The 23,416-nt window shown below is 44.7% G+C and overlaps 1 protein-coding gene across 3 annotated transcripts in view; it reads right to left on the bottom strand.

The window, feature by feature from the left end:
- LOC148014313 (5'-3' exonuclease family protein) overlaps window positions 1–23,416 on the bottom strand; it is a 120,447-nt gene that overhangs the window by 19,958 nt on the left and 77,073 nt on the right. For 2 of the 3 annotated variants that reach the window (XM_087666215.1, XM_087666214.1), the window contains exon 12: window positions 19,670–19,714. In XM_087666215.1, coding sequence (XP_087522341.1) covers window positions 19,670–19,714 — 45 coding nt within the window. Of the gene's footprint in view, window positions 1–19,669; window positions 19,715–19,967; window positions 20,064–23,416 lie in introns of all 3 variants that reach the window. The other variant, XR_015688581.1, reaches the window with a different exon arrangement.

The raw sequence follows: 23,416 nt of genomic DNA, 5'->3' as shown, positions 1-23,416 counted from the left end.
AGGCCCGGTCCCTCGTCGGGCAAACACACCACCTGCATCGAAAACAGCAACTCCCCCCCCCCCCCCCCCTTGCTCGACATCGACCCCCCCCCTCCAATTGCTGCCTCCCTTTGCAGCAACTCCCCCCTCCGATAGCACAGCAACGTGATAGGTAGGTTCTCAACAGGGACATGAAATGGAAATCTTCGGTCAGACGCCGGCACTATCTGCGTGTGTCCCCCAGTCAAACACCTTGCACGTCGTCCTCTCTAAGGAACATCTCTTAGCCGCTCAGGCCACAAATTTGGAGCTTAAAGAAACATCAATATTTGGTTTGGTCAGGCAGTTGGGCACTCCCCTTCCAAGGGGCCCATCTTCAAGATTGGCTTCATTCCACGTTGCACATCGGCACAGCACAGATCGTGGAGGCAATCCTAATGGGTCAAGGGATCTTCATGGTACGACTCACCTCAGCAGACACAGCCCGTGAGCTACTGGTCAGTTCACCCTATGCTTTCACGAAGGGGGCCATCTACATGGTTCCCTGGTACAATGGTTTCACAATGGAGGCATTCGCGCTCCACAACAGGTTCCTTAGACATCCGGTCGCCCTACTCTTCCCTGGACTAGCGATAGACTATTGCCAGTTAGTGAAAGACTTTGGACGGCTCTTCGGCACTGTCCTTCCCGCCTCTTTTGCAAATGCAGTGACAGTCGCAGGAGTCCCAAAGGTACGGGTGGTAGTAAAGGAGACAAAGAATATACCACAGTTCCTAGGGATCGAGGCAGGAGGTCACTCTTTCAAGCAGATGCTATTGTGACTAGGCAGCCATGGCAATGCCTGCGTTGCCATGACTTTGGGCATCAAGTAGTAGAGTGCACGCGCTTCGGAGTGAAGGCGGCATCGCCGATAGGTCCATAGGTAGATGCAGATGGCTTTACACGGGTCTAGAGACGACAGAGAGGGAGACAACAGGGGGGGCCGCAATCAACCCCACCACAAGCCCACACCCCCCCCCCCCCCCCTCCCCATAGAGGCATCACAGGCCACCTCACCAATGTGCCCACACCCCCCACCCTCCCTCCCCCCCTGACCCTACCCCACAGTCCCCCCCTCTAGAGCTACCAGCCCCCCCCACACCCGCCTTGTGCACCCGACCACCCCCCCATCCCTCCATCCTTCCCCTCCCCATCATCACCCCCGCCGACCACCCCCCTGATGCCCACCCAATACAAGTGAACCCCCCTCGACCCATCCCCCCACAGGTGGGGAGGAGCCCCATACACCAACATCCTCCACTCACCAACAGTCGCGAGCACCCCTCCCCCCCCCACAGAGCCACCAGCTCATCCATCCATGCCACCCGTCACACTTTCCCAAGACAGACGCAAATGCTACCACAAGAGTTTTTTCGCAATGGGTTGTGGTCTTACCTGAAAGTTGCGGAACACAGAGAGTTCCCACTACTCCTGGAGGTGGGAATCTTTGCGGTACGCAAATCAAGGAGCAGCAAGGTCCATCTACTAGCACCACTCGATGGACCAAACTACGCCTTCTTCCTTCAAACTGGAAGTTGATTGTTCGGCAGGAGAGCTGCAGCTTACCCTTGCCGGACCGATCGACATCTTACTTCTACAAGAGCACAAGCTCACTCCTGCCCAGGCCCAACGGATAGAAAAGATACTCCCGGGCAGTTCACACAGCTACTGGGAGCACGCCATCCGTGCCTACGGCAAGAGTGGAGGCGTATGCACCTCTATTGGCCCGAGTCTCACTGCCTATGTACGAGACCACGGGACGATAGTAGCAAGGAGGGTTCTATGGATCAGATTGAATATTGGGGACTCATGCCTTGGAGTCTCTCAATGTCTATGCCTCTACTAAGGTTAGGGCACGCAGCAGGTTCTGGGTGGAGATTGTAGCAGGACTCCCAGAGGTGGACTCCTCGATTTGTCAGAGGAGACTTCAACAACCTGGAGGCCTTAGAGGACCAACAGGGTAGAGGCAGAAACTACCAGGGCATGGCTAGGGAGGAGCAAGAGGCATGGGAGGTCTTTCTATTGGCAATAGGAGCATGCGATGCTTGGAGAGACCCAGCTTTCCACAGAAGGGAGAGATCGCTGGACTTCTCTTGGGGATATAGGCGGCTAGGTGGAGTCCTACTGGAGCGGTTGGACAGGTTCTATGTGGGACAGTGGGGATGCTCTTGCGGAGGCCAGGTAGGGTAGTTGGCGGGCACCACTTTCTCCGATCACTACCCAATTCTCCTAACACTTGATCCCCCATCATCTGCCTTAGACACACGATTCTGTCGAATCCCTGACTCGACCTATAGGAGGAAGGAGGTGAAGAGACAGATTGAGTAAATTTGGACTAGGGAGTGGGGCAGGAGGGACCGGATCGCAGAGGAGGTGGCAGAAGTCCTAGCCAAGTCAAGCAATATCTGCCAGGAGGCAATCCTACAGGCCAAGCAGTAGAGCTAGGAGGAGGAGAGAGCACTCCGATGGGACCTAGTAGCCACGCAGAGATTACTACAGGAGGCACCAAGGGATTCCATCCTCCACACACAGGAGGTGCGCGCGAGAGCTACCATCCCCGGCCTAGAGGCCAAGCGCTCGGAGTTCTCATTCCGCAACCTTTTGGGTGCGGAAGGGAGACAAGATGTGCAGGGAGTTTTTCCACGTACACCAACCCCGTACCTCAAGAGAGCAAATACGCAGCCTTCGAGATCAGTATGGGAGGACTCGTTCTAGCCCAAACGAGGTGATGGAGATTGCCACCAACTACTATAGACGCTTTTTCCAGCAGGAGACATCCTCAGCTAGAGAACAGCGATGTAGATAGCAGGTGTGGGATTACACCTTGTCCCTCCTCACAAAGGAGATAGGATGCTCCCTCCTAGCCCCCTTCACAGAGAAGAAACTAGTGAAGGCTTTCCATACACATGACCGACAGAAATGCCCACGAGAGAATGGCCTCTCTAAGGCCTTTTTCACTACCTACTGGGAGGTGATGGACCCCTTACTGCTAGCCTTCCAAGAAATTTTCACTTCAGGACAAATGCCAGGGAGTCTTTCAGCAAGTCTTATCAGTCTTCTCCCAAAAGGGGGAGACCAATTAGAGCTATCCCAGTGGAGACCGATCACCTTACTGTCAATGGCTTGCAAGGCACTGGCAAAGATGATTGGTTGGCGACTCCACACTGTGCTTCCAGACATCATTCATGACACTCAGACAGGCTTTGTCTAGGATAGTAGCATCCTAGACAATGTCTTCACCTTCTTTGAGGCGACAGAGTGGGCTCAACACAGTGGTCAGGGACTGGTTGTACTTCTCGACTTTGAGAAAGCCTATGACAGGGTGGACTGGGACTTCTTAGAGGGCACCATGGTGAGGTTGGGCTTCCCCCAAGTATGGATCTGCGCGGTCTCCACACCTTACAGATCGGTGACCAGCGCAGTTCTCATAGGTGGCAGGCGAGGGGAGGAGTTTCGGCTAGAGAGATCGGTCTGACAGGGTTGTCCCCCTGGCCCCATACCTGTTCTTACTCTTTGCAGAGGCAATATCTCACTTCCTCAGGTCACGTGTGAGCGGGTTACGTGGCCTCCGACTACCAATGAGAGAGGAGACGGAGTTGTTAGACTCAGAGTATGCAGATGATACAACACTCTACATAGAGGACGATGAGTTGATACTGGAGAGAGTGAGACTGGCTCTTGAGGTATTCTATACTGTAGCGAGAGCCAAAATCAACTAGAGAAAGTCGGTTGGTTTCCTTACAAACCCGGACTCTAGCACGGAGTGGGGCGTCCACTTGAGATTTAGATGGGTGTGCAGAGGGCAGATCGTCCGTTACCTAGGGTTCCAGGTGGGACTTGACATCACTCCCGCCCAGCAATTTCTTCCAGTCCTTGACTCTATTCAGAGGAAGCTGATCTACAGGAGTATTGCTCCCCTTGCCCTAGCAGGTGTTAAGAATGGGGATCTAGAGCATGGCAAAAGTTATGGAGGATGGAAAATGAAGGCTAGATTCATGTTAACATAAACAATGTAGAGCAACTGTTACACAAGTGAATTAGGTTCCAAGATACATTAGCTTGGACTCATAAACAAAACCTTGCGTAGGACACTGACAATGACAAAGATACTAAGTGAAAGTACCAAGCATCATGATATTGTATTCACCATTGTGAAAGTCATAGTCAAGTACAATGCTTTATAGAAGTTGAGTTATTCCACTCTCCTCACTGTGCATATGGGATTCAGGACAGCTCTTCCTGGAGCATACATCATTTGTCATTTCTCAACACCCCCCCTCAAATGATGAGTCCCTACACTTGCTGGCTTTTGCCCCCCCTACATGATAACATGGCCCGGGAGACTAGCTCATAGGTAGTCTAGTCAAGTTAAAGCTTGAGACTTTATATCTATGGCAAGGGTTTTTACAAATCAAATCCACTAAGAAAAACATAGGAATCCACTATGGGAACAAATTCCTTAGAACAATCTGTCAGAGTTGTTGATGGTAGCGAAAGCATATTCTTCTTCTTCATTCATGAATTGACTTTGATGGTGGTCATTCTGCATTTATTGTGCTCTTTTCTTGTGAAAGCATTCACTGGCAATAAGGCCAGTCTTACCAAAATAATGGCATGCCCTCCGACTTTTGTTGTCGGTGTTGAATCCTCGACCTCTTCCTTTGGGTCCAATAGCTCCTTTGGTATATAGGAGATTTTCCCTTGAGCTGGTCTCTTTTACATCTTTGCTTTTAAATTTGCTTTCTCCATCAAGCAGTGAATGCTCAATGTCTTTGAGTGAGAGACTAGGAACATTACTTAGGGTGGACAAGATTCTCATATGGATCCTTGTTTACACTTGCAAGCAGTACGGCTATTGCTTCATCTTCATCAATATTCTTCTTAAGAGTTACAAGATGGATTTTTAGGCTCTTGAACTTGTTAATGTGTGTGGTCATGGAAGCACTAACTTTGATATCTAGTTTATTAAACTGCATGAGTAATTTTATCTTTGAATTCTTTGCTTGGGTACCAAACATCCTGTCAAGTTCCTCCCAGGCAGTTCTAGCATCTCTAATGCCAAAGATATGATGTAGCACATCATCACTTAGTCCCCAAGCAATGATGCCTAGTGCCTTGTTATTCATCTTCTTCCATTCTTTGGTTTTGAGTTGGTCTTCTTCAATGAACCCGTCTCCATCATCTTCCTTCTTGCTATTTGCATCATCTTCAAACAGGTCCCACAAGTCCTTTCGCATAAGGTGATACATGGTCTTCTTCTTCCAGGCATGAAAACCTTCACTATTGAATTTAGCTATTTGCTCAAGCTCTACCATGTTGGTAAGCTTCAATTAACCATCAAAAAGGTTGTATTGTAATGTGTCAAAAGACACAAGAAGATCTGTGTCAAATTGATACTAGTTGAGTATTAATGGATACTAGTCGGTACTTAATTTGCTTTCTCTCACGAACTTTGTGGATAACTTTTGAGCTTCCTCTGGCACTTCCAGAACTGTAATGAACTTTAGAGAGTGTAAAATCATTGTTGATAGCTTCAATGACAAGAAACACTGAAAATTGTCAAACTTTAAAGCTTTGGCTATGGCCGCCCATAGAGATGATAGTTAGGGTTTCATAGATTATGACAGATTGAGAATTTTGGGAAGCCCTTTCAGCCTGAGATTGCCCACTTGGTGGGCTTCAAATGCCCCACAAAGATCTGGAGAATTGCGTGTCGTGCTGAGTGCTGGATCAAATCGATTCTGCTTGCAAATTTTGCGCCAGTTTCACGTTTTCTTGTAATGTTGGGTCCTGCAAAGGTTACAACGTCACCCTCTGACATGACGAGGAGAAGCGCCTTAAGTCAAAGAAAAACTCTCTTGAAGAGAGCAAGGGCTGAGATGCCTTAGTTTGCTCACACTACTTCCTCCAAGGTCCGTAGGTATGACAATCTGCAGACACAATCAGAACAGCAAGTAGTAGTTTGTGCAATGCTAGAGCTATAGTTGCCCAATGTCAATGATTGATGTGCCAGGGAGGAGCTCTGGAAGCAGATAATCACTTCTCCAGAGGGAAGTTCAGAGAGATTTGGCTTGTGGAGAGAGATATGAGAGCTTCAAGCTAGCAAGGTGCTACTGACTATGGCTGCCATGGAAGCTTCATTGAAGGTAGAGATGCAAATGAGGTTGGAAATGGGGTCCAGCACTCAAACTGAGCTGAGAAGAGATGGAGAGAAGCTAAGACATGCCCAATTGGGCTTTGACACCATGTTAAGAATGCGGATCTAGAGCATGGCAGGAGTTATGGAGGATGGAAGATGAAGGCTAGATTCATGTTAACATAAACAATGTAGAGAAACTATTACACAAGTGAATTAGGTTCCAAGATAGATTAGCTTCGACTCATAAACACAATCTTGTGTAGGACATTGACAATGACAAAGATATTAAGTGAAAGTACCAAGCATCATGATATTGTATTCACCATTGTGAAAGTCATAGTCAAGTATAATGCTTTATAGAAGTTGAGTTGTTTCACTCTCCTCAATGTGCATATAGAATTCAGGACAACTCTTCCTGGAGCATACATCATTTGTCATTTCTCAACAGCAGGTCGAGCCCTGGTGGTTAACCAAGTCCTCCTAGCAACGGCTTGGTACATCGCCTCGTGTTGGTGTTTCTCCTCGTCCTGTGTAGTTCAGCTTCGTCGTCTAGTGAGAAACTTCCTTTGGGCCAGGTCAAACGATTCCAGGGATTCTCAGGCCAAGGTGGCATGGGCGACCATCATCCGGCATCGGTCAGAGGGAGGGCTTCGGATCATAGACCTACAGTATCAAAGTATGGCCCTCTTGGGCAAGTTAGTAGTCCACGGCCTCACACCAAGAGGGCAGACCTGGAAGGTCCTATTGCAGGAGGGTCTCTAGGATTGTAGACCGAGGCTTGGCGGTGGTTGGAGGCCGTCCATGAGATGGATCTTCATGATGGCCCAGATCTCCTCGCCCCCCCCCCCCCCCCCGATCCGCCTTCCTATGCAGCGTGCTTCGTGTGTGGCGAGGCGCCCCCACATCCAGTGGGCGTGGTTGGAAGACCGGCCTAGTCCGTACCATCAAGACATGGAGGGAGGTGTACAGGATGGTGAACGAGGAGGTGCTAAAGCAAGCATCAGGCTGCCAGAGAGGAGTTGAGTTGAGGAGAAGGGAGATTGATGCAGCAACACCTCAGGAGTAGCTTGCCCCTCCGATACAAGAGCCTGTAGAGGTCGGGGAGGTACGGGCCGCTAGGTTTTCACCAACAGGTATCTCTCTACAGGTGGTAGGTAGAGTGGGCGGTGCACCACATGGGATGTTCTTCACTGTGCAGGAGGGGGGGCGTCTGGCCCTTCACAGAGGGCAGCAAGATGAGGGGATAGTTGTCCTCTCATCATGGAGGAGGATTCGGGTGGTTGGCCTTTAGGGGAAGACATGGCGGCTCAATCTCTATGTCTTCTAGGAGGAGCTCAGGGAGTGGCACCTCTGGATTTGGAAGGACAGGACACTTGATAAGTTAGAGTGGGATCTGGGAGAGTGGCTATGGCTAGCCACTGCGGTCGCAAAGAAGTCACCGAGGATCCTGGTGTACACAACCAGGATTGGCAGACACGTACTGATACAAGAGAACATGGATTGGGCGTCATTGCATAGCAGGTACTGGGCGGAGCACAGCATCACGGAGGCTTTTTGACGGACCTTCTCGTGCCGCCTATGGGATAGCTGGAGGGCGAGGAGGGTATCGTATTTCTTATGGCTGGTAGCATATGGAGGCCTCGTGGTGGGAAGTTGGTTAGCCTAGATGCAGGAGGGTGGTTACAAACGTTGCACACAGCAGCCTCTAGAAACTCGTGTGGAGAGGAGCATGCCGCATCCTCCGCCGTATAGCACCCAGCCTTGGATGTATCTCATGGGGAGCTTTCTACTAGTAGGCAGTCAGCCAGGGCCATCACCTTTTATATGAGGCTGGGATGCAGGACACAATATTCATTATTGGGGCAGGGTCATGCATAGTGGTCGGTTTGGAGGCTCTATCCATCCACCAGCTACTCGAGCCCACAGCAAACCACTCTGAGGTATGGGAGATCATAGGGAGTCTTACTGGATGGCATATCTAAAAGGCGCGGTGTCAAGAGGTTTTTGGCGGAGAGAGACTTTCAGTACAGGCGACTTTAGCAGAGCTTTGGACCTCCATCATCCACTCCCTCCACGGCCGATAGGACCAGGTGCAAGGCGAGCCTCGAACTCGTCAAGAGCTCCATTTTCATTTCATGCACACTTGGGGTGGCCAGGACCTATTTTTCATGATGCAGGCAAACAGCCCCAGATGGCAATACACCCCCTCTCCATGGCTTCTTGCCCCCATCCCCCCTAGACCGCCCTAAGAGGCTTGTACACTTGATATATCTGTGACTTTGCATCAACTCCAGCTACTCTGTTGAGCATGAGCGCTTTCCTTGTATTCAGGTTTTTCTAAAGTAATATAATTAGCGACACTTTATTAGCAAAAAAAATTACCTTCTTTATGGTTTTTGCAGATAACGTATACGCATGATACCATGCTTATTCATCTTTCCAAATTTTTGGGGTGCACTATTGCCTTGCATGGAAACCAGTGAAACCATCCTTTGTGTTAATAAGCTATCAGCCAAACTTCGAAGGTTTGAGATAAGTTAAAAATAAAAGACCAAACTCACCTTGGTAGATACATTGCCACCAAAAGAGTCAATCAAAAACATCCTCTTATATTTGAACTTCAAGAAGCTTGTACACAAATGCCTAATGTCTATACTTGGCCTCTACTTGATCTAATGTGCACAGTAGTGCAACACAAATGCATGCACACAAAGAAGATAACATTTGTTGGCATGAAAGGATTTTCATAGTATACCTTGCTATTCATAAAAACTATCTTAAACATCCTCTTATGTTTGAACTTCAAGAAGCTTGTACACTAATGCCTAATGTCTATACTTGGTCTCTACTCGATTTAATGTGCACATGTGCAACATAAACGCATGCACACAAAGAAGATAACATTTGGTGGCATGAAAGGAATTGCATAGTATACCTTGCTATTCATAAAAACTATCTTAAGTATATTATTCACTCGTTTCAACTAGCATTTCACTTGGAACTTGTCCATAGATGAAATGTTTCAAGGGTGGACATTTTAAGTTTACCCCAATGTGCTCTAGCTTGCACGCCCCTATGACGTGGACACAACACATCACTCTGCTTTTTAAATTCTTGCACATAGTTAAGCCTAATTAATGAAATGAGAGTCAGAGGGGAGGTGCTACTCATGTTTTCAAGCTGCACGTAGTTTCGTACACAATCTTGCATGCAGCCCTACACACAAGCTCTCTCAGCATTGCTCACATAGTAGCCACGAGTTTCAGAAACAGAAAGGTAGGAAATGGGTTTCAAACAAGTTTCCTACAATATTATTTTTTAGGAAACGTTTGATAAACACTTCTTACCTACATAGTGAAAAAATGCCTTATAAGATTCATATACATGAATTACTCAAAGGAATACTCCTACTATCCATTAGCTACATGATCAATGATCAAATTGTACACTATGAGCATACGAACAATGTCAAATCTTCAAGAAAACAAGCGTTATTGACCATTTCTAAATCATATTTTAGTTTACAATTATTAACATAATTATCAATGATTGTTTGCATAATATTTAAAAGGAAACATTAAATACAATTTAAAAGTGAGGACAAAAGTAGCAAACATAAATAGAATCTTAGAAGTAACAAAGTGTCAAACAAGTCCCAAGTCTCATGAACCTTGTCAAATATACAATACATAAATCAATTATGGAAACTACTAAAATTCAATCCTAAGCCCCAAAGAATGTTAGATGAGTCATGACTCATGCTAAATGTCCTCCTCATTGTCCTCAATCTCCTCATCCTCCTCCTCATCACTCTTGTTGTTAGAGTTGGAGCTCTCAAGTAGATCCTCATCCATAGCTATAGTGGTGCTTGTGCTTGCCGCATTTCAAGCATGAGCTGTTGTGTCTTGCAGCCCAAAGATGCATCATAAGCTCCTCATAAGTTCATAGAGTGCAAACTCTCATGGACTGACTAGAAGGATTGTAATTCATGAATCCCAAGGTTTTATATAGAAGACATGATTGCAAGGGGAAAAACACCACTCTCAAGCGTTTTCACAAGGGAAAATGGTGCTTTCATGATAGGGCACACTTTTTTGGACCAAAACGTCATTTTCCAACCATTGATCTTTTCTTAAATGTATAAGAAACGCCTCAAAAAATGCAAGAAACTTTTCTTAATTTTTGTGTACATTTTCTACCTTAGGAAACACATTTCCATGCAACTATGCCTGCTCATGATCTCCTCAGCCCCGCCCACTGTTTTCTGCAAATCTTTAAAAAAACACACAAAAACCCTAATTTCAAAATTTGGGGGCTTTTGAAAATTTCGCAATTCCTCATCTATCTTGCTCGTCTCATCCTCAAAACCAAAGAAATGTTTTATTTCTCACACTTGGTACCCAAGAATTTAGGGGTTTTGGACCAACTTTCCCCATTTCTAAAATTTCTTCGAGAAAATTTGGAGCTTTTGCCCCATTCGAGCTCCTGTGCATGAATTTCCACCAAAATTGTTAAGATTGCACAATTTCTTCGACATTGGTGCAAGAAATTTGGGGTTATTCTAATTTTTGGGTCCAATGTAAATCCCAAGGTAAAGTCCAGTTGATGCTAGTTGTTGTTTGCATGCATCCTAAGGCAACATTACACCAAATTCTAAGGTTGTAAATATAAAATTCATTCTATTTCTTGAAATTATGTCAAGAAATTCAAGGCTTTTGTGATTCCCGCATCTAACATGCATCACAAGGTGCCCTAGAGTTGCTAGTTGTTATCCATGCACATCCCAAGGCAACATTCCATCAGATTTTCAGGTCGTAAGTATTAATCTCTAAATTTTCTCAGAATTTCTTCACCAAGGTTTGAGGCTTTTGCACGGCACACATCCCAAAGCAATGGACAAGTGCTAGAACCACATTATTTTGCTGGCACTGAATTGCTGTAAATTGCAGTTTGGGTGCTGTTTACACAGTTTGGGCACATTCTTCAAGAAGAGAGACAAAGTGCTTTAGTATCCCATGTCGAGATCTTTGTACTCAACCGAGTACATTTCACACTTTGGTTAGTGTTTGGCTGCTCAATTTATGCATAAATTGCAGCAATGTCAAATCACAAAACCCAAGATCATAGGAGCATTTTGGGATTCCTCACTCAAGAGGACAAGCTAGATGGCACCACCTATCCTTTATGGAGTTTTATGGTGTGCAATCTTATTGTTGCAAAGGATCTCTAGGATTATGTTACATGTGATTTACTGAGACCAAGTGAGCTTGCTTCTCAGACACCTAAGCATGGTACTAGAGGACAACTAGCTGCTCCTATTGTTGCTTTGTTGCTACCCTTACTCCTATAGCAAATCAGAACAGATGAGACTCCAGAGATCCACACGCTTTGTCATTGATTGCCTTGTTAGTTAACAGAGCCATCATACCTCACATACGGTTATACAAGACCCCTAAAGCAACGTGGTATATTTTGGAGCACATGTTTGTAGCTCATAACGAGGCCACTCTCGTATTTATGGAGAGAACTAGCTAATGCACATATGGATGAGGGTGACACCATGATTGATCACTTCGTACACTTGCAAGATATCCGTGAGTAGCTATTGAACATTGATGAGGTTATTTTGGATGCAAAAATGGTAAATGTCACCTTTGAACTCACTCCCTGAGTTTTATCTTGGTTTCCACCACTTGCTAAATTTATCTCTTTTTTTTTCTTTTTCTTTTTTGGCAAGGGGTCAAGGGGAGGGGGAGGTATAAGGGCTTTGTAGCTATACCATACCGTTATCACCGGAAACACCTATATAGGGAGTAGTAGTCACTCAAAGTCCTGCCTTGTTTCCACTCTACGTGTGATTCCCTATACCCAGTGGTGAACCCTCTTATGTGCAGCATCATGAGGGTGTAGTCCTGGGATGTGTCTATGTTGTCCCGCTTTTTGGATTGAATAATACAAGAGTATACCTTGAGCTCACATATCATATTACCTTTCTGTGCCGTGTTGAGTGCGTAACGAGTGCAGGTGCATCACACTTGGTATCAAAGCAACTCTTGCTTGGAGTGAAAAAGTGCTCATGAAAGCAAGAGAGAACATCCAGTGACCCGACGAGAACGAAGTCGTAACGACCCACGTCGTGGCGTCCCGTGTCGCGACGCCCTGCGTCATGATGCCCCGCATCGCATCGACCCCCGTCGCAACGCCCCCATCGCGTTGGCCCCGGCCTGACGTCCTGACCCCAACACAATCCACCGTCTGAAGACGTGACCTGGCTTCCCTGTGGCAGGACCACTACCACCACAGGCGAGACGCAGCTTCCCCGCGCCGACATCACCACCGACCAAATCGCAGCTTCCCCGCACCGACAACACCACAACCACATGGAGGACAAAAGGAAAAATGTCACCCTCTCAACAATGGAGAGGAAGAAGAGTAGAGGGCAATAATGGAGAGTAGCCCAAGAGGAGAAGGTAGCCAGATTGGAAAGGCAGTTGGAGGGAATGTTAGGCATGCTGGAGTCAATATAGAGGAACAAGCAGATGAAGGAAGAGGAAGAGGAAAAAAAGAGGAAACTAGAAGTAGAGTAGGGCTATAGAGAATGGGTGTTACAACAACAAGAAGAGGAGAAAAGACACAAAATGCAAGAGGAGATGGATAGAATGGCTAGAGAGGAGACATCTAGGAGGGCGCAAGATACAAGGAAAGAGAAGGAGAAGGTAGTAGAAACAAGAAACAAGAAGAAGGACAAGAAGAAGGACAAGAAGCACAACCGAAGGGAAGAGGAAGATCATGAAAGCTCAGAAGATGACTATGGAAAATTCAAGATGCCCCAACCAGCCAAGTACAAAGGAGAGAGAGACGGGCTGGTACTAAGAAAGTGGATCGCAGAGGTGGACAGATATTTGAAGTATTCCCGAATAACCGAAGACACGAAGGCGAAAGTAACAACCATTTACTTGGAGAAGGACGCTGCCAGTTGGTACCTGCTAGAGCAAGAGCAAGGCCACACCATCTTTTCATGGGAAGAACTCCAGAAAGAACTGAAAGACTACTTCATTCCAAAGATGGAGAAATTCAAAGTGAGAGACGAATGGAGGAACCTCAAACAAACACAAGGAAAGATGAAAGAATACGTAAGCAAATATAGGCAGATTATGCTGCAGCTACCAAACATGGATACGGACACCAAATTGCATGGATTTTTGTTTGGGATGCAAGAATGGGCTAGAAGAGATGTGGAGAGACAGGAGCCAATAAGCTTAGCAAAAGCCATGAGAATGGCCAAAAGACTAGTGGACCTAGAAGCAAGAGAACGGCCCAGGGGAGCCAAAACAGGTTCAACACCAACCTCAACAACAACTCATGGAACCAGAGGCCCAATGCCCCTAGAGGGCCATTCACGGACACGAGGAGCCAAACCCCCAACACCACAGCGGCCGTGTCGCAATCCGCATTGGTACCAAGAGGAGCAGCCGGAAGATGGGGAAACAACCATTACAGGCCAATTCCCAGTGCATCATATGGACCCGCAGGATCAAATACAACATGGTGGAGACCCCCAAGCCCTTCCATCGAGATCAAATGCTTCAGATGCAAGGGTCCATAGTACCAAAACAGATACCCTGTAGAAGATACAACCTCATCAAGCGGGTCGAGGGTAAATGCCACTAGCGCATATGGAGGAGAACCACAACCCCCACGTATCCAAGAAATCCCAAGCGGAAGTGATGAAAGCATGGACCACCCAAGGGTGGGGACAGTCAGCGCTCGACCCCAATGCATGGCGGCCAGGGTAGCAATAGTCCACCACCTATACATCAAAGGCAAAGTGAGCGAAGGAAATCAAGCCATCATGGTGGACACAGGAGCCACGCATAACTTCATTACACCAGAGTGCACAGCAAAACATGGATTGAAACTATCTAAGGCCCTAGAAGGATTAACAGTAACATTCGCACAAGGAGAAGCCAAGGAAGTGAAACAAGTCTTTGCAGTATAAGTAGAAGCTGGAAAATGAAAAGCAAAATTCAACTTCTTAGTAATCCCCATGGATGATTTTGAAGTGATCCTAGGCTTGAAATTCTATGACAAATATGTCATTGCGATGTTTGGGAAAGGAGTTAATGAGACAATGCTAGATATGCAAGGAGAAGGCGTCAGAGTACCCTACGAAGAATGCAATTACCTGGCAGGACCCCAATCAAAGTGCAAATGAAGGAGAATAAGCCAAGAGTTTCATGCCAAATAGTGAAGCCAAATGCAACCCAACCAAGAGGCCCAACCCAAGCAACACCGGTCCAAGGGACCGTTATTAGGCCACGCATCATGACGTGTAGTGCCAAGCAAGTAGAGAAATCAATCAAGCAAGGAGATATGGTCTACTTATGTATGATCCGACCAATTGGGCAAGAAGATGGCAAAAAGCCCAAGCACCAAAGCAACAACACAGAAGTGGCTAAGATACTTGAAAAGTTCAAAGATGTAATGCTAGCGGAGCTACCCAAGGGTCTACCACCCAGACGGGATGTGGATCATAAGATTGAATTGATTCCAGGATCCGCCCCACCGGCCCGAGCACCCTACCGCATGAACCACACCGAACTCATGGAATTGAAGAAGCAGCTACATGAATTAGAGGAACAAGGTTTCATCCGCCCCAGCAAATCCCCCTTTGGTGCCCGAGTGTTATTTGTCAAGAAGAAGGATGGGAGACTTAGACTCTGTGTAGATTATAGGGCTCTTAACAAAATCACCATCAAAAACAAATACCCAATGCCCCTAGTGGAGGACCTCTTAGATAGATTACACGGAGCCAATTACTTTAGCCGCATAGACCTTAGATAAGGTTACCATCAAATCCGCATAGCAGAAGAGGATATCCCTAAAACAGTCGTTCGCACCTGCTATGGTAGTTTTGAGTGGTTAGTATTAGGATTCGGGCCTAAGTAATGGGCCAGGTATATTTTGCGGCCTCATGGATGGAGTCTTTAGGCCGGACTCCCGAGGTAGATGTCTTTGTCATTATCTACATTGATGATCTCCTAGTCTATAGCAAAACCTTAGAGGAACACAAGCAACATTTACGCCGGGTTTTTTAGAAACTGCGGCAACATCAGTTATATGTCAAAGTTATATGTCAAACCTGAAAAATGTGAGTTTGCAGTGAAAGAGTTGGAATTCTTAGGCTTTATTGTAGGAGCAGTTGGTATCAAAGTGAATCCTAAGAAAGTGGAAGCTGTCCAAAGATGGCCTGTATTGAAAACTGTAAGAGAAGTGCGGGAGTTCCTCGGCTTCACAGTATTTTGCCGAAGGTTCATCAAGGATTACAACCTCATCACAGCCCCCCTCTCCCACCTCACCAAAGAAGATCACTCTTTTACATGGGGAAACGCGCAATAGGAAGCTTTTGAGCAGATGAAGAAATGCATGAGTCAAACTCCCGTCTTGAAGGTGCCGAATTTTACCAAACCCTTTGAGATATCTACAAATGCATCCGATTATGGCATAGGAGATGTACTGGTGCAAGAAGGCCACCCCATAGCTTATGAGTCCAAGAAATTTACAGATGCTGAAACAAGGTGGAGTACACATGAGAAAGAAATGTTGGCAGTCATCCACTACCTCAGGAAATGGAAGCACTATGTTCAAGACAAGCACACAAAAGTCTTCACCGACAATATCTCCCTCAAATACTTCCAATCACAACCCAAGTTATCGGCAAAGCAAGCCCGCTGGCTAGACTTCCTAGCAAAATTCGACCTAGAGATTAAACACAAACCCGGCTCCACCAACAAAATAGCAAATGCCTTGAGCCAGAAAGCTAACCTGAAAGCTGTCAGTGTGGTCAACAGCAATTTCATGGAGTTAGTAAAGGAGGCCTTAGAACAGGACCAAGAGATGCATAAAATAATCCAAGATGTGAAAGCAAAGAAGACCCCGCATGGAATGTATACCCTTGAGGAGGGTATCCTATTTGTAGGCAAGAGATTGTATATCCCCAACAATTTGGAGTTGAAGAAACTCATTCTCCATGAGATACATGATGGCAAACTTGGACGACACAAAGGGCAAAGCAAAACCTTGGAGGCCCTTAGGAAGCAGTTCTTTTGGCCCAATGTGAAGGAAGAAGTCATCGACTACATCAAAACCTGTTCCACTTGCCAACTGATCAAAGCACCACGCTCAAAGCTAGCAAGATTACTACAATCATTACCCGTACCCAACCGCCCGTGGGATGTCATCAGCATGGACTTCATTGTGGAACTGCCTGAGTCCCATGGGTACACAATCATCTTTGTAGTGGTGGACTATTTCTCCAAGCAAGCCCACTTCATCCCGGCCAAACCACCACTGAATGCTAAGGAGGTAGCACGCCTCTTCTTCACACATGTATTCAAACTCCATGGCATACCATTGGCGATAGTATTAGATAGAGATAGAAGATTCATGAGCGATATGTGGAAGGAACTCTCAAGTCCCTAGAAACACAGTTGAGATTCTCCTCATCCTTCCACCCTGAAACAGATGGACAAACAGAACGAGTCAACCAAGGCATTGAAGACTATCTTCGAAGCTATGCCCGAGTGGATCAGAAAGATTGGGCCTTGTACCTTGATGTCTTGGAATTCCACTACAACAACTCCATCCACTCGGCAACGGGGTACACGCCCTTTGAATTAGCCACAAGCAAAGAAGTCATTACCCCACTAGCCTTAGCATTCGGAGCGGCCAAAGCGGAAGATCAAGATGCAGAGGAGTTCCTGAAGAAATGGAGAGATCGAAATGCAGTGGCCAAGCAGAGCCTAAAACAAACCAAAATCACTATGATTGAGCAAGCCAACAAAAAGAGGAAGGCTGTACTATTCACCAAAGGAGATATGGTCCTAGTCAACTCTAAGAATATGTCACTTTCCAAGAACATGACTCCCAAATTCAACCACCGCTACTATGGACCCTATCGAATCACTCAAGTGTTGAATGAAGTTACCTACAAACTCAACCTGCCAAACAGTGTGTGTGTTCATAATGCTTTTCATGCTCATCTTCTGCGCAGGTTCTATCTCGACAACCAATGGGGACGGCACGTACCAATGCTCCATTCCAACGGTCCCTTCGAAGTAGAAGCATTCCTCCGACTCCAGGAATAAAGAGTATTCCCCGAATACCTCACCAAGTGGCGCGGGCATCCACTCAAGGAAGCCACTTGGATCTCAGAAGCGGAGGCTTGTGAACGTGGCAAAGACGCCTTCACCCTTTGGCTCAAGGAGAACCCCACTACTCCTTCCAATGACCCTTGAGCCTCTCCAACAAACAAGCGGTTCTCAATCATAGACCCAAATATGCCTCCACTCCTCAAAATGTAATTGAGTCGAGGGCGGATCCGCATGGTAATCCCAACATCAATAAATCCAACAAAGCCCTCAAGCAAGTCTAGATGGGCAGACACTGACCAGCTTGCTACAAAAGGCTATGTTAAGACCCCCAAGTCCTAGGGTAGCAGACACTGACCAATCTAATAGTATAGACTATGTTAAGGCCCCGCGGTCACATAGACCGGCAGACACTGACCAGCTTGATAGAAAAAGCTACGTTAAGATCCCGGATGAGTCAAATAAAGCGCTACCCTTAGATTGCTGAGAACAGCAATCCAGTAAGCGGAGGTGAGTGTAAGGGCTTTGTAGCTATACCATGCCATTATCACCAAAAACACCTATATAGAGAGTAGTAGTGACTCAAAGCCCTGTCTTGTTTCCACTCTACGTGTGATTCCCTATACCCAGTGGTGAATCCTCTTATGTGCGGTGTCACGAGGGTGTAGTCCTGGGATGTGTCTATGTTGTCCCGCTTTTTGGATTGAATAATACAAGAGTATACCTTGAGCTCACATATCATGTTACCTTTCTCTGCTGTGTTGAGTGCGTAACGAGTGTAGGTGCATCACAGGGAGAGGCAGAGGAAGGGGGGTTGTGTTTGGAAGGCCTCTTGTTACAAGAGAAACAAACTCAACAGAATGTTGCTATGAGGTCAGGGGATGTTGCCATGCTCTCTAAATATAAGGGCAAAGGCAACCCAAAGCACTTTGTAAACAATCAGCAAAAGGTTGATTCTAGACGACAATCAAACAACGCTACCCAAGAGACAGAGAAGGCAAAAAAGGGGAAAATGCCACTACTGCAAAAAACTAGGATATTACATTGATGAATACAAAAAGAGAATAGCCAAGGAGAAGAAAAAGGACTCCAGTTTGGTTGTCAAGGAGACATCCACCACTCTGTCTTCGAATGGGGATGCTACATCTAACTTTGTAGAGGAAGAGTACGCATTCTTGGCATGCAGTTATGACACATGCATGGCTAATAATGCATTTAATGTTGTTGAAACGCAACATACTTGGTATTTTGACAGTGGGCACATCACTTCACAAAAGTGTTTATTCATATCTTTGCATTCATCTCCTACAAGGAGTGTTACATGTGCAAATAACAATAGCTATGATGTATGTGGCATTGGTTTAATATTGATGTCTCATACATTTGGGATATTTTTGCTTGAACATGGCATTACACATCAAGCCACTGTGAGGATAACATGTCAACAAAATGGAGTGGCTGAAAAAAAGAATCGCACGCTCATGGAGATGACCAAATGCATGCTTAAGAGTAAAGTATTGACACATAAGTATTGGTTAGAGGGACTTTAGTGCACAAATCATGTTTTGAATCATACACCTACAAACGCACTAAAGACTATCACACCGTTTGAGGCTTGGCATGGCAAGAAACCGAAGGTTGATTACTTTCGTGTGTTTGGATACATAGCTTATGCCCATGTACCAAAGGAGGTTTGTGCCAAGCTCAATGACAAGGCCATAAGATGCATTATTATTGGCTGTAGTTTGGAAAGTAAAGGCTATCGTTTACACGATCCACGCACGAAGAAAGTGTTTGTCAATAGAGATGTGATCTTTGCCAAAAATGTAGCCTTTTCACATGATCGGTTCGAAATGCCAGCCATCTATAACTTGGGAGATATATTAGAAGGCCTCCTACCACTTTTTGGGGTTCGAGTATGCTGAAAGTGGCTGGACAGATTTATTACAGCAAGTTGTTGCTGCACCACATGCTCCAAAACAGCAAGGGTTTGATGATGCTTTACCTCCAATAGTGGAACATTTCAACCATTGTGGATTGTGCCTTCCTTAGACTCCGTATATACACACAAGGCTTCTCCAGTTCCGAATATTTTGAACACAGAATTTCAGAACCAGTCTCTCTATTACATCCAGTTTTTTCCTTTTTTGCCAATTAACAGAGAATCTTTCCTTCACCATCAAAAAGAGATTTCCACTAAAGGAAAAACAGCACCAAAGGCCCTTAATATTTAAGGACCTAGATATTTAATTTGTCAAACAAGCAACCCTGAAATAGAAACACATAACAAAAGAAGAAGCCAGTTTCATAGATCATTTTGAATGAAAATTATAAAATGGCTGCAATAGAGAGTCCAATGTACCAGGCGTTTGCTGAGGATTACTTCACCGTTATCAGACAATAAACCCTGCATGAAGATGAATCTTTTTGGTTTCCAAACAATGGTTGTCCAAAACAAACTCCTGGTAGAGCATTTTATTCTAAAGTTCAGGTTTAATACAGAAGTGCAAACCCTCAATTTCAAGTTAAAAGTTGTTTTCTAAAATACTATAGATGCACCTTCATTCACTTTTTAACATGGGTGTGGAATTGTACTTCCAAACTAGGGCATATGTAAGACTGTATTTGACAACTCAAAAAAGTGAGGTTATGACAAGCACCTGCCATGAAAAGATGGAGACTACATTCAAATGCCATCGATTGTACAAGGTCCGTATATAGTTTTAGTTGCTAAATAAGCCATGGTCATCTTTTCCCTGAAATGGGTCATAGTTGTCATTACTTGGGTCCTTTACAAAGTGAGTAAGTACTACTATCTGGTCTAGAGGATTTCTAAACTATAGTTTGTTATTTCAAGAAATTAATATCCCCATAAATGTATAGATACGAGTAAAATATTGGAGCCTTTTAATGCTACTTTTTCTTTGTTACAGAAAAGCATATGGAGTATTTGCAGGCTCCTTTGCATGTGGTTTCCTACAATTCAAGGTGGCTATTTATACTTTCGACAGTCTTATCTTCACATGAAAGGTTCCTTGTGCCTAGAGGCTATAGTGGCATAGTATTTGTTTTATTGCAGTTGTTCTCTAAACAAATGCTCTATGAATTTTGGAATATATAATGATGAGATTGCTTCAATGGCAAAGTTAGGCAGATTTTGTCACATTTGCCTAGTCTGACCAACTGCACAGACATTACAAGGTACGTACATTGATGAAGGACAGAAAGAAATTGAGATGAGATTTTTGATAGTTGTAAAGTTACACAAGGATTCAGCTACATGACAAAGTTGGAGAATTTGTTGTCCTTGCTTGAGTAGGAAGTAAATCTCATGCAAAATCTGTTGGGTTCCACATAAGAAATATGCTATTTTTTCTGCCCCATGATAAATCATCATCTTTGATGGGTCTTCCCACTACATGCCTCACACAATCTTTGCTTATAAAGACCTATGACATGAAGCTGTTTATCGAAACAATAACTTAACTAGAGGTGGTTATTTTCTAATGAACTCTAGTCCTGCTCCTCCATCAATCAAGGCTACTTAACAAGATGCTCTGCATTCAGAGTCACTTGATTTGAGCATGTACTTTCAGTAATACATGCACCAATGATGCTCCTTGATTTACAAGGTGCTTTGGCTGCTAGTGCACTACTAATTGCAAGCAGTTTCCAGCTGTAGAATTCCATAAAATATTCTCCTTTCATCCCTTCTGGAACAACAGAAGGGATGAAAGGAGAAGGAATTCCATAAAATATTCTCCTTTCATCCCTTCTGGGACAACAGAACTATTAATAGAGCTAGACCATTGTTGCGGTGAAGATTCCCTCTTTGCAACTATTGCATGGCTTCCATTCTTGTTTATCCACCAAAGGGATGAGGTTGTTTCTGGCAATCACCTTGTATCTAGCACATTAACTGGTTTGCCTGAATCTTATCAAGGTTTTGCTACCACACTAAGGTTAGTGACCGCTTGTTTATCTCTTATTGCAGGAAAAGCAAAGTTGTGTCAATCACAATGCCTTTTTTTTCACAAGAAAAGGAAATTCTATTAATAACACCTCAGAGAAGAACATGAGGAAAAATCGAAGTCCAAGGAACTCTGTAAAGAGTAACTAATTACATCACAAATAAAATGGTTGTGTCAACAACTAATCAAGTGAGCTATAATGCCAAACCATCTAAGGAACAGTATGGAAGAAAGGCTAGAGTCCTCAAGGTCAATAACATGGCTGCATTTTGCTGTCTAGATATACCAAGCTACGATGGCAGCAATCAGCTTCCATCTGTGACCGTGTCCCTAGGTCTAGTGCACCTATGAGTAATCTAGAGTCAAAATCTTGCCTAGATGTTGTCCAATAATGAGAGAAGAGAAACTCCCCTATACATCCTCATAGCCACATGCTGGGCCTCTATTTGCAACCCATAGAAACATGAAACGGGGAACGGGAACGGGGACGAGGACGGGGACAGGGACGCCAAACCTAGGGAACAGGGACGTGGGAACAGGAACGGCATTTAAAAAATTAAAATTCATGAAAAAATTTTAACATTTCACTCATAATCCATGTGGACTCTGGAGTGTTAAAACCAAGGTATATAATCCACAAGGATAAATCATTTTAAGTTTTAACTTTAAGATATCATGCATCATTCTAAAACTACTCATTAGAAATTGAATTACAACTTACAAGGCTCAAGAGGTAAGCTATTCAATTATAAAATGCATAATACATATTCCATAAATGATAAAACAATGAACAATGAACTAAACTTTAAAGTCTAAGCTGAAAGAACATGCCCATGGTCCATTGCCAAAAAACTTAAAAGATTACAAATATGAAGTCTAATCTTTGAAAGAACATGCTCATTGCCCCAAAAAAGACTACAAATATAAAGTCTAATCTCTAGATTAAAGCAAAATGCGGCATGTCAAAATAGCCCAAAGGGCAACTACAAGACTGCAAGTACAAATATAATGTCGGCATGGCACAACAACCCAACTGTCACACTGTCATCAATGATCATAATATCATATACAATGTACATGTGTCATGTATCATGAGACTCATGATAAGTAAACTAAATCAAAGATCATCATCATGCCTCAACATCACCATGTGTCTCATCTTCTTGCTGCATCTCCCACTTTGTGAATGAAGCCGGCTTTGTTGTCATATTGTTACATAACATCCTCAAATTAGCACTAATGAATACTAGATCATTTGCCATCTCCACACCAAGACGGTTCCTCTTCTTTGAAGCAATGTGAGCGTATGTACTCCACAATTGCTCCAAACAAGAGGAGCTAACTGACTGACTCAAAATACCCATGGCTAGTTGCTGCAACTCAAGACCATCCGAACCATAGTCCTCCCACTACAAAGCTGCCCCAATCTTACAGCGATCCTCCTGTGCATCCCCACAACCAAAAGAACCCCGAAATGTCCTATAACATGAAAGCTGGTCTGTGATCTTTAGTCTAGTACCATGATCAAGCACTAGACGAGACAATATAAGTCTCCATGCATCCATAACCTCAGTGTCATTCTCCTAACCCTTGCCCTGGAACTCAGAATTCACAACAAATGCAACTGCATGCATGAGTGAGCTACAGGAATTCCACTTCATCACAACTAAATGGCGTATCTCCTCATGTGCCTCATCATTTGGTGCCAACTCTTAATAAATGCACAATAGGTAATACCATAACATCTATCCGCTTTACATTATCCCAAAAAGAAGAGTTATTTACTTTCTCCAAGCATAAGATACTTGTAGGAGTATTTGCCAATGTTGATGAGGTGAACTCATCACTAAGAAATAACTACCTCAAGGCACCACTGCATTCTCTTAATCTGCCTAGCATCAAGAAGTTAAAGGTAAATCTGGTATCAAAGTATTTTAAAAGTGTATTCTTTGACTGCAAAGAGAATTGATGGCAAAGAAACTGATGATTCAAAACAAAGCTAACCATTTGAGCTCCTTACTCTATGGCAAGTGCAATCCATAACAGGTTAACAATATATTTTAGTAGGTTGTTCAAGCAATGAGCCATACAATATGAAACTGTGATATGCGGATAATATCCCTGGATAATAGCACTTG

This window comes from Lygodium microphyllum, chromosome 25 (genome assembly GCF_053477565.2).
Source record: "Lygodium microphyllum isolate KBCC chromosome 25, Lygodium_microphyllum_v1.1.10, whole genome shotgun sequence".
Lineage (NCBI taxonomy): Eukaryota > Viridiplantae > Streptophyta > Polypodiopsida > Schizaeales > Lygodiaceae > Lygodium > Lygodium microphyllum.
The sequence above is the reverse complement of the archived record's forward strand: the minus strand, read 5'-3'. Positions and strand labels throughout refer to the sequence as shown.